The sequence below is a fragment of the Stigmatopora nigra genome, chromosome 13, assembly GCF_051989575.1.
Source record: "Stigmatopora nigra isolate UIUO_SnigA chromosome 13, RoL_Snig_1.1, whole genome shotgun sequence".
NCBI lineage: Eukaryota > Metazoa > Chordata > Actinopteri > Syngnathiformes > Syngnathidae > Stigmatopora > Stigmatopora nigra.
Genome location: NC_135520.1, coordinates 6619716 through 6636414, shown reverse-complemented (window position 1 = coordinate 6636414; position 16699 = coordinate 6619716). Strand labels below are relative to the sequence as shown.

Below are 16699 nucleotides of genomic sequence, written 5' to 3'. Positions count from 1 at the left end.
AGTAAATCGAAATACTTTTATGTCGGTTCAGCTCTACCATGACAGACTGATACAGTGCAGTGACTCATCTTGAACATGATTCCAAGATCTTGGAATTCCTCCACTTGGTGCATATTAAATATAGTAAATATTTTCCGATTTTGAGCCTTTTCACACATTTTTTCAACTTGGCATTTCTATTGTATTGTACTGTATGTCTGAAAGTTTGTGTGAAAGAGAACTCAAGATGGAATGAAGGCAATTTGATTGTAATATGAAACAGAAGTGGTGATTAAATTCAGCAGAAAAGTGGTCAAAAGTTAAGAAACAATCCCTATTGCTTTTGTTTAATTCAGTCAGATTTAAGATTGGTCAGGTCGTTCCCCAAGGATCTGTCTGCCGAATGATCCAGATAACTTATTGGGACACATAAACCCCTCCACCAAAACTAGGTTAAGTGATAGGATTTATTATTTTAGATACATGAAATCCATGCATCAATTGACTGCTGTTTATGTGCATTTATGAGATGTTGTCGCTTGTATTTATTTTGCAAATAGAGTCGATGCACTTGTTGGAATAAAATATGTGCTGTGCGGCTGCCCTGGCTTTATTTGTTAACAGTCTGGGGATTTGTTTAATCATATCCCAGCATGGTGATAGATCTTCTCGTATTTTCCTTCCCCGAGCTGAGCATTTCAATGACATTCCTGACTCACTGGTAATTTTAACTCTGCTTTAAATAACCCATCAATGCTTGTCATCACTTCTGGGTTTGTCTTTCCTGCTTTTGATTTATTTTCTATGATTTCTTCACACTCTGCTGCTTATCTTTATGAAGATTAGAAGTGGGAGTCATTTCATTCTACTGCCAAAGTAAAATATCCACCCCCTGGCTCATACACTTTCCAACTATTGTGAGATTTAACAAATAGATATTTTTTTCCCAAAATGGTCTTACATTATGTTGTTAGAAATCTGACGTTTATTTCCGGCAATACAGTGAAGATATTGCAATGACGTACAACATAGAATGCAGTTTGACAAGGATTTGATGAATTATGGGAGCTACCTGCAATGAACATGATCTGCTTGTATCTAATGGTTTACAGCGCATAGAACAATTTTGAGACATCAACCACATGCTGTTTCAAAAGTCTAAAAACATACTGTACCCTACCTGAGCACCTCTCTACCTATCAGAGTTTTCTACAGGATTCCCTAAGGATAAAAACTACATTTTTCTTTAGGTTTTAACTTTGAGTCATTGGTATTCATATATGTATATTTCACGTTATGCCTTGAACTTTTATTCCACAAAGACAATCTTCCTGACTTACACGGGGCTACAGTACGCATTGTATAATAATAGAATCAGCACAGTGTGCATTTGGGGATAAAATAGGATAAAAACCAGATTTGATCTGGCTGGCAGCAAAAAAAACAACCCAAAAAAAAACAAAAAAATCAATGGATAACTCCATACTAATAAAGCACATACAGCAGTGAGAAAACAAAGAAAGACTGCACTGTGCTGGGCACTGCTGGCAGAATTGCAATGTATCTCTTAGCCTCACTATCCCATAACAATAAACACAGAAAACCAATTGAAACGAGGGAATGCATCAAATCTTATGTTATCTGTTTGTACTGCATTCGTGTATAATAGCCATTGTGTTCTCTGTAAAGGACAAGGCAGATTGATCCAAGGGATTTTCTCAGCTTTCCTTTCGAAGCAATTTGATTGGGAGTGGGGGAGAAAAAAAATTGATATGCTGAGAAAGGCATTCATATAATAGTCCCTAGTGGTGTTGTATCAGTCTAGACGGTCGGGCCCACTTACCTGGTGGAAGCCTAAAGCAAGATAGTAAGTCATTTAGAAAAGACTATTTATGTATACAACAGGAAAGAATGAGGGATAAAAGAGCTCAAAATTGGGGGTAGCCTTAATCCTTGTGTTGATAATTATTCATTACCCAAGGGTGACTGAATGATATTGGGATCGTAATTAACTGAAGAGTAAGGAAAATTCCGCTGTCCTTGGCAGTCCTAAGGGTAAGACTGTGGGTAGCAATAAGTGGACTAAAAATAGAGTCCAACATTATTATGTATAGCAGATGGGTGCAGTGTGCGTGAGCTGTTTCAACCTGCCATACGTTAAGGGGAGGGTGATAGCTTGTGCCTATTTGATCCTTTGGACTTTAAAGCAACAGAATACATTGGGGAATTCTTATAATTTCGGATTTCCTGTTTCTGTCTGGGTTCTATTTGAACATTTTTTACCTGGAGTGTTTGACTCTCCATTTGAGGAGACTTGCAATTTTCTGTACTGTGTTTCTGATTCGAGATCAATATTTTGTTGGGTCTGAGTTCATGTTACAGTGAATTTGCTGTATGTGTGTTGGTTCTGAAATAAGACTATTGCTGGTGAATTTTTGTTTGATGTAATATTCCCAGTGTGTAAAAAGAAAAGGACTCCCTGGTGCTGTAAATTGAGAAATATTATCCTTTTAGGGTCAGGGTTTGTTTTCTGCTGACTATGTATTGTATTTCAGTGCTGTTTTTGGTTTTGATTACTCTAGTGTGTGACTATGTTTAGTATGTCCCATATGAATATCTATTGCTGTTCCTGCATTGTTTTTTTTTATGTAGTACTATCCTTATACTGTCTGGGTTTCTATTGCAACTTATTTTGTTTTCTGGTTCCCTCGTCATTTTTGGAGAAACAGCCATAGTATATCAAAGTTTCAATTCCTATTCATGTCTTGCTGTTGAAAAAAAAGTCCCTAGACTATTTTCTCAAAATGAGCTCCAGTTCTTATAATGTTTTGTACCTCTACTATGTTGAAAGACTCATCCATAAAAGTGTCTGAGTTCCTACTGACTATCTCCCCATTTTCTCTGTTCTTTCTGAAGTGACAATCTTAGAATGTCAGTTTCATTTCTTGCATGTAAAAAAATTCTGGAGCAATATCACATTGTCTAAATTCTTGTTTCTCCACAATAAGCTTCCTCTTCTAACCAAATCCTAGTCTCACTAATTTATGCCTTTTTTAAATTGTACTTAATTTCACTAGAAATAATTAAGCCTCAACTCTGCCTAGCAACAGTCATGATCAGGAATCTGCAGAAGATGCCTTTGTAAACGCTCCCATGTTGTTGTTTTCTATTCATCCATAGGAAATAAACCTAACAAGTCTGCTATAAATCCATTTGTCATGTAGTTTTCCTTTTTTCTCTTTTTCCATAATAACCTCACTGCACAGTCTCATTACCCGGACACTCACAGGCATCACAGTGGTGGCCCTTGATTACACATGTCCCTCAGCCCTTAAGAAGAAGTGGCAAAGGGTTGGCGGGGGGCTAGTGCTGCCTCTCTTTTATGAGGTAGGAGGAGCTTGTTGCACTGGGATGCTGTTGGATGCAGCAGTCCCGTCAAAACCTCCCGGTCCTCCCCCTACCCTTGCCCCCAGCTCCCACCCTACTTCTCCATCTAGAGCAGCCCTGTTATCACTTCCATCTGCGCGCTTTGGATTTTGGCTCTCCCAACCTTGACGCATGCCTCAAATATGAGTTACATTACTCGGAGACTGCACGCCGATGCTACATAGGTAAGAGCGTCTGTTTCTACTCTTATTACTATGATTTATTCAGAAGAAGAATTGGTGAGGAAAAAGGTTCACCCTTTGTCTACGGTGCCTGCGCATACAGACGCATGCAGGTGTGACCCTCTGATGAGAAATGATATAATGAAAAATGTGCAGCGTCACTTTTGGATAAACTTTTAGGGTGCTTCCGTCTATCAACTTTTGCAATTGGAGATGCATTTGGAAAGAGTTATTATATTGCCTTTTTCCATTGACAGGAATTTGCTTGAGAATGTCGATCACGATGCATCTCACCACCACGCTCTTGTTTGTAATCGTAACAGGCGTCGTAGGAGGTAATCCAATTCGATATAAGCCTCGTGTCAACTCCAGCTGCCTTTTGATTCTTGATGTGATTTACAACAGCATAAATTAAACAATCCGTGTCTCTTCTGCTCTCATGAGGCTGGGGATGCAGCTGCAACACGGAGAATGGATTCTGTGAAAAGACTGGAAAGTGCAGGTACCCACGCTTGTGATAAGAAAACTCATATCCTGTGTTTTTAGTCATCCCTAGAGCATTGTTGTGTTGATTTTATCAATTGATAAATAAGCCCTTTGGTTTGTGCAAGCCACTTTCAAAGCCTCATCTATGCCTACTGACATTATGAGGACAAGAGCAGTGTGGGCGGTGTATTAATAGTTCAGAATTGTTCCTTTCTTTTTTCCTTCCAGGTGTAAACCAGGCTGGCAGGGGGACCACTGCGAGCGCTGCATCCCATTCCCGGGCTGCCTACACGGCTCGTGTGAGAAAGCATGGCAGTGTGTCTGTCAAGAGGGTTGGGTAGGCAGCCTGTGTGACCAAGGTGAGCCCCTAATAAGTGTCACAAACTCAATATCAGGTGAGTCACTCAGTCATAGGAGACGTCTGGAACATTCTGGGGTTTATTTTTAGCAGAGGAGAAAAGGTTAAGAAGGTTGTTAAAGGTGACCTTTTTCTTGAGAATATGCTTCCGCATCCTGGGGTGTATCAGTTTGGTGTCATAGCAGAGAATGCTGCAGTGGCGGATGGACATAAAGGGCATGAGCATATGGAAAAGAGAATAAGAGTGACTGAAAGAAAGGCGTCACAGCTAAAAGGAGAATTCTCTTGGTGTGGTTTGTGTCATTGCAGATATTCGACTCTGCTCATCACATCCTTGTTCTGGGAATGCTACCTGCATTGAGACCGGAGAAGGGGGATACTTGTGCGTCTGTCCGCAAGGTTTCACAGGACCAACATGTCAGCACAGGAGGAACGTGTGTTTCATTGATGGGTAATGGATTTTTATTACATTTTAAAACAATCATTTTCAAACTTAACCAATTTAGTCCAAGTCCAATTATAAAGTTCAAACACTATCATGGAACGTCAATTAACTGAGAAGATTGGGTGGGGGGCAGTTTAAATGAGAATCCATATCTTTAGAAATTGCATGGGGATCTGTTGCACTGCTGGTCAGTAAACTAAAACATGGTTCACTTCCATTTGATTTTGGGGCAGTCCCAGGTCACTTCATTTTGTGGGAGTCCCTGTTGATTTGGGGTCATTTCTGGCTAACCTCCTCTGGAACACTGTTGATATTTGGGCATTTTCGGTGACTAACTGTAGACTTTGAGACATTTAAGGATTATGTCTTGGTGACACTGACCTCTGGATGGGTGATTTCCGCTTAATGCGTGCACAAATGTAAAGACAAAATCTGTGAAATGCGCTATAAAATTGCTTTAAAGTAATAATTGACTGCACATTTAAAGTAAATATAGTACTGTGTAAAAAGCAAACTTTGACTTTGACAACAGATCGCTTTGTCATATAGCAAATAGCTTGTCTGTTGATGTTAAAGGGACCTCAGGGAACTAAGCATCACAGGATTGTTCACTTGAAAAGGGGTGTGTTAGGAGTAGTTGGCTTTTTAATAGCTTGTTTACAAATCGCAGGTTCTCTTTACTGTCACAGTGAGCGTTCGCGAGCAATTAATTTTTGTGAGCTACTCATGTCAGGAAATTGTGTTGGCAACATCCCAGAGTATAGAGGGGGAGCAGCCTCATATTCGAGGAGGAGGAAAAGCCCTTCAAGTGGCTTTGAATAAGGTTACTTACTCAAGAAGGTTATTGTGAGAGTTGTGACTTTCAGCAAGTTTAGTAAAGATTGATTTGTTAAGTCTTGTAATCTTGAAAACAGCCATATCATTCAATATTAGAGTTTGAAATAAAAATCCTTCTAGCACAGCCATAAAGTACATTTTAACCATTAAGCCAGCAGAAAGTATATTCAGAAAAGGGTTTACGTATGACAAAGATTGGTCCCCACAAAGCTCGATACATGAATGACAGTGTGAAGGCACGCGTAAAGCTTACAAATCTGCAGACTCTTTAATGTGCTGCGTCTGTCTGGCAGCCTTCCCGTGAGACACACCGCCAACCAAGACCCTTCCTTTTTGTGTCAGCGAATTGACAGAGCCTGGATAGATGGAATTTTGTCACACTGAAATTTAGATGTGACCTTTACTTGTATGCCAGGCATTTTGTATTCATAAATTTTCAGTCATCAAAACTGTTCATTCCACCACCAATGAACGCAACACATACAGGAGATAGAATCGCGACGTGTTGGGAAGACGCAGTCTACATTTTAAATTTACACGCCTATAGCAATGCTCTCAGTGCACTTGCGTACGCTTCAGGGGGGAGTGACTCATTGATCCATCACAGGCATTAACTGTGTGGCCGCGTTAGAATTTTTCCTCCGTCGGGAATGTCATTTCCCATGATTTAATTTTCATATTATGTTTATGACTCCAGGTACAGAGATTATGGTCAAACTATGGGTATTTTGCAGGGATATGAATTGTATGAACTCACCCACTGTCATCACTCACTGCATAGTTAAAATGGATTTTGTGTCCATCGTTGTCGATGGAAACGAATGAGTTAAGTGAGACAGATTGCTTTGTGAAAATAAAAAGCCCTTTGGACAGAATCCCGACCTCATGAATCAAGCCTCTATTTAAGAAGGTGCCCTGTGACCAAAGAGGCTGAGGCTTGATAACCCCCAAGTAAAACAGACATGGCTTTAGGGAAGTTAATCCATCAGTATGACAAGAGCAAAAGAGAGAGGGTATTGCAGTCAAATTTTCAACAAAAGAAACTGTAGAGGGAGGATTGCTTTTCATTGGGTGACCACTATTGTAGATAGATTAATAGTCAAGGCACATATAAAGTCATCAAGCGATTTGACAAAATGAAATTGCCATGACACTGAGCAAGTGTAAAGATGAATGGATGAGAACTGAGAGGTGACAAGGATGTCTGGCTTTCCCAACCTGTGGGTTATTTTTCAAAAGCTACCCAGGAGACTACACTATGGGAGATTGTAAATGATCAACTGTCAGAATGACTGAGATCTGAAACGGGTTGCAAGTTGACAGTCATTTGATATCACAAATTCAAAATCAACAGGTTTCCTAATTAGTTAGAAGAATACGATTCATGGCAGTCTATGAATGCTCCAATTGCATGTTTACATAATAATTCAATTGGTGCTTATGACCTTGGCAAATCTCACAAATCAGCAATCCTTGTTACAAGGATTAAAAACCATAGAAACCAAAAAAAGAGAGAAATCTATGATTAAGGTGTATTATCAAGCTTTAAATCTTTGACGAACTAAACATCAAATTCTACAGCAAAAAAAACAGTTTTCCATTGCCTACTATTACAGTACACTATCAGTGACTACCTTAATTAACCTGTGAACACTATTATCCTTTTTATGTCCAACAGCTCTCCTTGCCAGAATGGAGGTACTTGTACAGAAACGGTCGACGCCTTGGAATCTCACACTTCCTGTTTTTGCCCCTCTGGATTTTCTGGAAGTTTCTGTGAAATCCACACAGATTCCTGTGAATCCAACCCATGTCTCAATGGTGCCAACTGCACAAACCATGGAGAAACTTTCACTTGCTCCTGCCCCGCAGGCTTCTCTGGTTTGACTTGTAACGACACTGGCCTCTCTCCATGCGCCGGCGGGCCTTGCGCCAACGGCGCGACCTGCGTCAGCCAACCTGACGGAACCTTCCGCTGCGTTTGCCCCAAGTGGTTTTCGGGCCGTCTGTGTTCGTACCGACCGAAAGCAAAGGCCAAGCAAACAGACCACAAAGTCTTTGCACTGACACCGCAGCACTACTCGCTACCCGCACATGCCTTCCACAAGCTTCTCCAACCTCCCGACAGGGATCTGCTCAAGATCACGCTCAAGGAGACAGTGCACCACTCCCCAGGGGTGCTGTCCACCCATGGTCAGCTGGTATGTTTCGGCATGTTAGCCCTGCTAACCTGCCTGGTCATTATGGCCACGACGGGCATTGTGCTGTTCGGCCGCTGCGAGGCGTGGCTGGCCAACGCCAAGTACAGCAAGCTCGTACGGCAGCAGCGTGAGCACCTGCTGAAAGAGGTGGGCGGGGCTAGTCAGGAGGAGACGGAACACTCGGTGAACATCATCCTGCCAGAGAAGATCAGACTCAACGGTTTCGGGAGGCACTATACCTCCATCTGATGAACAGAATGTATTGGCGGGGTGGGGGACAAAGGGGGGCTTGTCGATATCCATTTGAATGTATAGCAGAGCACAAACATGCCATTAGATTGTAAGCACTACAATGCAGATGTTCTCAACTTTTAAGAGTCCCATGGCGACTTAAAGGTGAGGACACTAAAATTACCATGTAATGATTGCGACTATAAATCAACATTAGTCCTCGTATTAGGAAAAACTAATTTGCCTGAATTACCGCATTTTTCGGACTAGAAGATTATATTCTTTTCATTCTAATTTTACCCTGCTTTTTATAATGTAGCATATTATTTTTCTCATTAAGAAAAAAATGACCTTTTCATTTGACGATGATGGCAAATCATGACAACGTTACCACTTATAGGGTTCAAGGTCTCTAACAACTAGTGTTCCTTTACGACAATACTTTTGAGTTCCCTAGGTATCTAGTTCAATTAGCTTAATTTATTAGTTGCCACTGAGAGCAATAAACGTCCAATCCAATTGTGTTCATTCACGGCCTGCTTAACTAGTTCGAATTGGTTGGACGTCTATGAATATTGATAGTGAAAAATGTTATAAAGCCTTAACCGCGCACATGTCACATAAAGGTTGGCCAAGTAATTTTCGAAAATTGAATATATGAAGCAGAGACTACATTTAAATTTTAAATGGGAAGGATTACTTTGATTTAATTGTGGTAGCCACATTTTTATCATAATGAAAATGTGATTACCGTGCAGATAACGTTACAATATAAATGTCTTTAAGTGACCCAAAACAAATTAGTGTCAGTGAATTCTTTTGTGAAACCTCAAGTTACAGCTCACATAGCAAAATGGTCGGATTCAAATTTGAGAAATGATGTAATATAATACAGCATACCAAATAGCAAAGTGTGGTGTGGTAATACATAGTACGCAAACATTTTGTGACTGTACAGAATGTTGTACATTTTCTATGGTGTTTAATGTTCATGCTATTGCCAAAACTATTGGTAAATCTGTACAATCTATCGCAAAATCCACTTGCATTTTATTTTTCCATGTTATATTGAAAATGATGACATGAAACTCTTTGTATAGAAATCAAGTCTTGATTATGTATCGGTTTTCTTACACTTTGATCATTGTGGGAATAACTAATATGATTAGTGTCTTCACATAGATGAATAACTTTAATTATTAGCACAGTAAAGTTAATGTATGTGCTGTAATTAGGAGAAAATTTGTTGTCAGAAGTGTATATTTAACCAGCATCCCTTGACATTAATTGGCTTCAAAGTGGTTGGTGATCTTTGCTGTATGTACAAAGATTTAAACTAATTGAATGAACTGCTTATATAGAAGACTACTTATCATTTTATTGTAGATAGATTTATTACTCAGTGCGTAAAAACTCAAACTTCAGATTGGTTGCAGTTTTCCCTCTTAAGACTTTTCTTTTCTTTCAAATATGTATCTTAACATTCTCTTGCTTTGTTCCCTTCTATTATTGATCCCCCAGAACAATGTTTGAAGTTTCTTTACAACTTTGTACTAATCCTGCTGAGCTTCAAGGTGAAGGTTGGATCAAAAGTGTAAAATGTCCAGGGAGCAACACAGTTCTCTCATTGCAAAGGTGGGGGAAATGATTTATGACTTGTAAATGTACTGATGCTGTGTGTCATTTTGTGATAGCCTTACACATGGGGAGCATAGTGCATGAAAAATATCCTGATTTATTAACTGGTGACAAGTAGATTTGTCTGGACTTGTAAACAGAAGCAAATATGTTTTTAGAAGGTGTACCCCTTATTCTGTTTGAACTCTTGGAAATTAAAAAGGAAATAACGGCAGTAATGTGCAGAAACGATCAATGTGTGCAAGTCCAAATGACATATTTTCAATTAGACGCAAAAATAAGAGGCACCAGAAGCCCTGATATGGGCAATCCTTGGATGACCCATGTCAAAGTTCAGTGCACATAGGCGCCAGTACGTCGGATCCGTTTCCAGTAAGGGTTTGACTCCACCAATGCTGACCTATGTCAACAGTTCAGCCCATAACTTTTATGGACAGAAAATATGTCCGCAGCTTAGGCATTCAGGGTGTCTGGTTTGGTGGCTTCAGCTTTTCGCAGATGATGTATTACTGTTGGCTTCATTAGGCCACGATTTTCAACTCACTCGCAACTGACTAAAATAAACTGGTCATGAAGAAAATAAACACCTCCAAATCTGAGACCGTCGTCTTCAGTTGAGAAAACGTGGCATACCCTCTCAGGTCAAGAATGAGACCCTTCCCCATGTAAAGAAGGTTAAGTATCACGAGGTCTTGATCACGATTGAGTAGATTGACTGACGGATCGGATTCTGCATTGGTCTATGGTGGGGAAGAAGGAACTGAGCCGAAGAGTGAAGCTCTCTATTTACCAGTCGATCTATGTTTCTACCCTCAGCACCCTTAGAGATAGGGTGAGAAGCATCTGTTTAGGATGCTCTCTGGACACCTCCGTGGTGAGGTGTTGCGGGCTCGTCCTACTGGGAGGAGGCCGCTGGGCCCACTCAGAACACACTGAGAAGGTTATGTCTCTTGGCTGGGCCAGGAAAGCTTTGGGATCCTCCCAGAAGAGCTGAATAAAGTAGCAGGGGAGAGGGATGTCTGAGCTTCCCTGATGAAGGAGCATCACCCGTGACCTGGCATCGGATATGCAGGAGAAAATTGATGGATCCAAAATGAGAATACCATGTAAAAACGTTAAAATTTAGAACAAAACATTAAATAGAGGGCTACAATGGACAGAGGTAAGTTAAGTAAATATGTAGATTTATAAGTTTTATAAATGTAAATTAACTAAACGGTATTTTAGAAAGTTTGATTGAAATAATGATCCTGTTTACAAACACATGCAAACAATAATCTGGTTTATTCCCTATCTAGTCATTTTAAACTTTGATATTGATGCAAATGACTACAAATAACCCCAATTAGTCCTTTTGATTTAAATCAATCAGAAATCTATTCCTATCAACAGCAGCAAATTAGTTAGTTGGGTTCTTAATATGTTTTTGTTTTAAGTATGACGTTCCTGTTTTCTATTTTGTTTTTGCCTTTATAATTGTTGTCTGCTATTATTTTTACTGGGTCTACATCTTTTTAAATACTGCTTGATGTGATTTCCATCATGAACTCTGTGGCTTTTACTCAACTTATAACCTTGATACTTTATCTTGACACTTTACATTGGAGCTTTTCGAGCTTCTCGACAAAATAATGTCTGCCAAATATGTTCAGCCAACCTATTTACACAACTGTCAAAACAACTGCAAGCTAGCTATGAAAAAAAGATAAATGGGAAAAAAAGACAAGGCTAAAACAATATTTGTACTGTAATTCCCTTGCTCATGACAGATATGAATAGAAAGCACCAAATAGTCAATTGTGGGTCTCCGTCTCCCTCTGGTGGAATTACTGCCACAAAAAGACCTTTTTTAGATAACTGATATAGTGCGCAACAACAACAGAATGCATATCTAACATACTACATGGTGGAAGGAACGGGAAGGGTTTTTTTTATGTTGGTACAGCATTAAAATAAATAAAAAATAAGAGGAAAAACCTTCAAGGATGCTTTCCCTCATTCTACAATTGTAAAATCTCGACTATAACCACAAGATGTCATCCATTCATTGCCAGAACAACGACTGATAGTAAGGAAGACTCAAACAAGCTCTACATCTCAATAAAAAAATATCAAAAAATTAATACAAAAATTATAAAATATCTCAATCCCATAATCTAAGAATTTAAGACATTATGGAGCAAAAAATTGTCAATTTTTCTAACCAAAAGTCACAAATCTACTACCAAATGTTCTGACAGGACGAGACTGTATTAAAAATCTTTTTTTGTTCTATTGTGAACTTTTCATCCTCACTATAATGCCTGATAGTGACATTACCATGTCTCCCGAGGTCTACCATTTTCCAGGTACTGCAAGTGAGGAGAGTTAGGAATGTGTTATAACTGTTAACACAGCGCGCTTTGTATGCGCAGGGGCCCAGGGTCCCCATCACACATGGTCATGTGTCTACATACGACCTCAAGAGGCTACAAAGAGGCCCTCGCCTTCCGAAGCCTCAGCTGCTTGCCGAGCTATAAAAGAAAAACAGGAGAGCACACGTTAACCCTTGACCCTTTGGCGTGACGGATGAGGCGTAACATGCGTGGGCCCAGCGTGCACATGGAAAGAATCCAGAGTGCTTTCCTTTGAGGGGCGCACACATTAGATCCGGTTACTGTATTCCTCATCTTAGGTTGGCACCCCACACTCAGCTGTCTGCTCACAGCACCTCAAATGACTTCCAGATGAGCAGTGAAGTCAGGGCACGGTACTCCAAACACACAAATAGCATAACCACCAAACTGAAACATTGACTTCAGTACCAAGAACAAAGGGCCGAAACACATGCCATAAAGTTTTTCGTCTATCCTTAAAATCAAACCTCTTTGCTAAACCATTGCGACCAATAAATTTTAACTGGGAAGACTGGCAATGATAAGTTTCTCTTCACTACATGGTTCAAGATGGAAGCAATCCCAAATCCTGTCGTCTTTTGCGTACCACATGTGGCATTTTGATTTGCTGCATTACTCGCTCTTTATTGCCACTAATCTTTAATCATTAAACAAACCATCATATAAAAGCCGTAGTAGATCACCCACACAATGACTTTTTGTGACACTGTCACATGAGGGAAAACAGTCATAAAAAGCAACTATTTCATTCTGTTTGCTACAAAATGTTCACCCATGCTCAAAACAACATCAGATAGATCTGAATAATCTTTTATCTCGTTCATTTCCAGGCGTTTTGGAACACAAAACCCCAAGATTGATTCATTTTTAAAACCGCCAGAAGATTGTGTGCTACTATGAAAATGTCAGGTTCGTCATTAGACATTACCTGACAGTAAACATTCAGGGAAACGATGCAAAGATTGCATCCTGATGTTTCATCAAAAGCAGATTATTGTATGCGACGGACACTTTTTGGTTTAGTGACAACACATAAATCTCATTAGTCCTTAACTTTTCTAAAAAATATAAAAGATTTTAACGACAAAATAACATTTTATCATCATAATTCATTGACCAATCACCAAAAACTAAATTTGTTTGTGGTCCACCCTTCAACTAAATATGGCGACCATGTGTTGTGAGTCTCCAAATAAACGCACACTGACAGTCTTAGAGAACCAGGTGAGTTATAGTAGTTTGGTCAAGATTTGAAGATGTAAATAACCTTTAATGCATGTAGTTTCAAAAGAATGGTGGGAAGTCACACATTCCAAATACTTTGTAGTTGTTGTTTTTTAAATCTCTACCTTCCCTATTTTATTGATGACAATAGATGTGCAATTCATCTTTACTGGTGGGGGTTGGGGGGCTGCCAACAATCATTACCTACAGACCATGAAAGCTCAAATACGTTGGATGTGAATCACTCTGAACTGTACTGAATTACGATCACTTACTTCCCTGGTAAAATATGACATTACTTGGTCCTTCATTTTACAAGCCTATGTAAGCCTGTAAAAGAAGACGACTATTTTATAACTGTTTTATGTTTGTGTTCATTTACCAGTTGAGGTCCTTGTTATGGTTTTAATGAGTCAAAATGGGATTATATTAAGATGAATGGTTGAATTCACTGCCAAAACACTTTGGATTTTTATGAGTTAGCCTACATGAAGGCTTTTCTCCCAAATATGCTGCGATGTAAAAAGTTTACTCTGCTCGAGCGGATGTTAACAGACCTCAGGGGGCTTACATGTGTCAAACCTAAACCAACTTGGGACTGCGTATGATACTATAGACACATATAAACAGCAGGGTGTTTAACGTTTGGTACAGTTAATGCAAGGAAAGGATTTGTTGCACTAAGCTCCGAAAACATTTGTGTCGATATATTACTCACAATAATAGGATCATGTGTGATCATCCTCACCGAGTTGTACGAGTTAGAAAAGCTTAGGTGGTGGTGGCGGTGGTGAGCGGGGCTTTTTAACTCCAGATATACTCTCGCCAGAATCTTCATGAAGTTCACCTACACAATGAAGAGCAAACCAAAAATGCTTAGTTCTGAGGGATTCATACATGTGTTGTTTTTATTATGGTTTACATTAGTGAAGAACGTTACTTCTTCTCTGTTGTGAAAGGGTTATTTACAGAGGGTCAAGATATGATAACAGTAGTCTTGTGTGCCGCTGTTAATCAAAAGCTATCAGTGTTATTTTTAAATCAATATTATTGAGAGTGATTGTTTATAATATTGATCTGATGTATTTATTGAAAATACATGTAAAATGATTCTTGAGACTGTTTCATGTATATTATTTACTTAATATTATTTCTTTTGAATGAATTAGGCAAAGCCATTTGAGAATATTGGTCAAAATATGGTAGATTATAAATATAGATTTATATACATACAATATACACATATATAGCGCATTTATCTACACATTGCAAATATATACTACTTAAACCGTGAACCATAAACATGAAACACCTCCAATCTTTATCATAAAAGTGCACATTCTTTTGAATATTTTGTTGTTTGAGAAACTATGTATTGTAACTTATAAAAGGTAGCTAAGTATGTATCCTTAACATTCTAAAACACTGGTTGAGATCCTGTTTTTATAAAGGTATTTGAACATAGCAGATATACTGTGCAGTATATAGTTCAGGAACACCCACAAAAGTGACATGCATGGTATACCACATGGCAGGGAAAACCTACATTGTCTGTGCCCCCAAAAGGTGCATAAATGTGGCATAAATTTCCTTTGTGAGGGAATGCCAAGGCCTGTTGAGGATTTGTCCTTGTGTAGGGTTTGTTTTTGTCGTTTTCCCGAGTTCCCCAGAGGGGGAAAAAAAACTTTTTCTAAGAGTCCGTGACAAGGTGGAGATAGGAAACAGCAGCCCGATAAAGACACCGAGCAGACAACAATGGAAAGAAAACATGAGCAACTTTTTAAGAGGTAGATGGCATTTTATTGAATGAAAAAATATCCACAGAAAACCAGACACGCGCGCGCGTACTACGCAAGTCCACGTAATAGAAAAAAAACAACAACAATATGATACGGACAAGGAAGCAACAATCGTTGCTCCTCAGTATCTCAGACCTCAGTACCGGTTCTCCGGACGTGTGCCGTTTCAGGACCGAACTTCACACCGATGCCGAGGAGCGTCTTGATGCGCACTTGTCCGCACCACAAGTTTAACAAAGACAAACTAACCTTCCTTTTTTGCAAGTTCCCAAATAAAAAAAAATGCCATGGAGGGTGGCACGTACATAAACAAACTACGAGTAGGATTTACGAGTCGTAACATTCCAAATTATGCAGCATTTGAGCTGTAGCAGCAGCAGTATCATCTCTAGTACATGCGTCTTTTGCTCGTCTACACGTGAATGACCAGCCGCTCCCTGTAACGCTGCAGCCAGTCTCTGAGCTCCGAAATCCGGTACCCTTCGGGTCCCCTTGCCCCTTGGTAGACGATCTTTCCATCCTGGAGGATATAGAGTCTATCGAAATAGGCTCCATAGGCGGCGTTGCATGAGTTCTCCATGCCGTCCACCACCACCGGGCAGCTGGGTGCCTCGGAGCGCATGAGTTGCGCCGCGTGGAGGCGGTCTTCCAGGCGCCGGTGCTGGGGGATCTGATAGGGCGCGTCGGTGCTGACCCATCCATCCGACGGGTGCGCTTCCTCGATGTACACCAGCACCGAGTCGGCGATATCGGCGTGGTCCAGCACCAGCCCTTGGAACGCCTTAAGGCGCGCCATGAACGGTGGTCAGGTGCAGCTGCCGAAGTTGAGGATGAGGGGTCTCCTCTCCCGGGCGAAGTCCAAAATACGCCCGCACCGCTCGTCGTCCAGCCGCACCACTTCGGTGTTGGGTGCCCCGCGGCCGAGGCGCGCCGCCTTCAGGAAGTCTAGCTTGTGACCGTGCCACACCGCCTTTAGGGAGTCCATCGTGAAAAAGCGGTTGGAGTCGGACACGCACAGAGGAGGGTCCAAGACGTCGCTCTCCTCCCGCTCCTTCATCCGGAGGAGAAACCTCCTCCGGATGCAGAGAAAGTCGAGGAGCCAGAACATGAGCGCGGCCAGTAGGAAGCGCGGCAGCAGCACCAGGCACACCAGTGCGTTCTTCACTGCCTTCATTGTGTTCATCCTTGTAAGCAACCCCCACCTGCCCCGCGCTGAACCCCCGGAAAAAAATGTGCGCCGGCTTGAAGTTGGGTGACTTGCAACTTCGCCTCTTTTTATAGCAGCCACAGGTCTGTAGGATGCACACCACGCCTCCTGCACAGCGGGGCCGAGGCCTCACATGGCGGGGATTACCTTCTGTTAACTCCGAGGCTAGAGAGCAGTCAAATGACTAAAAACGTCCGAGTGGAACAAGAGAAAAAGTCCATGAAAATGCTCGGCTCGTGCATCGTGGGTGACAACCACTTTAAAGGTGCAAGAGCACTGCAATTCATGAG

The 16699-nt window shown here is 40.7% G+C and overlaps 2 protein-coding genes across 2 annotated transcripts; one reads left to right on the top strand and one right to left on the bottom strand.

Annotated features, from left to right (window-relative positions):
* Window positions 1–3385: 3385 nt before the first annotated feature.
* On the top strand, window positions 3386–9997 carry dlk1 (delta like non-canonical Notch ligand 1). The gene is made up of 6 exons (XM_077732027.1): window positions 3386–3590; window positions 3845–3922; window positions 4032–4089; window positions 4302–4432; window positions 4741–4882; window positions 7392–9997. The coding sequence occupies exons 1-6, from the start codon at window positions 3401–3403 to the stop codon at window positions 8161–8163; spliced, it is 1371 nt and encodes a 456-aa protein (XP_077588153.1). The 5' UTR covers window positions 3386–3400; the 3' UTR covers window positions 8164–9997.
* A 5154-nt stretch (window positions 9998–15151) lies between these two features.
* dio3a (iodothyronine deiodinase 3a) lies at window positions 15152–16450 on the bottom strand. The gene has a single exon (XM_077731233.1). The coding sequence runs from the start codon at window positions 16383–16385 to the stop codon at window positions 15615–15617; it is 771 nt and encodes a 256-aa protein (XP_077587359.1). The 5' UTR covers window positions 16386–16450; the 3' UTR covers window positions 15152–15614.
* Between the last annotated feature and the right edge of the window lie 249 nt (window positions 16451–16699).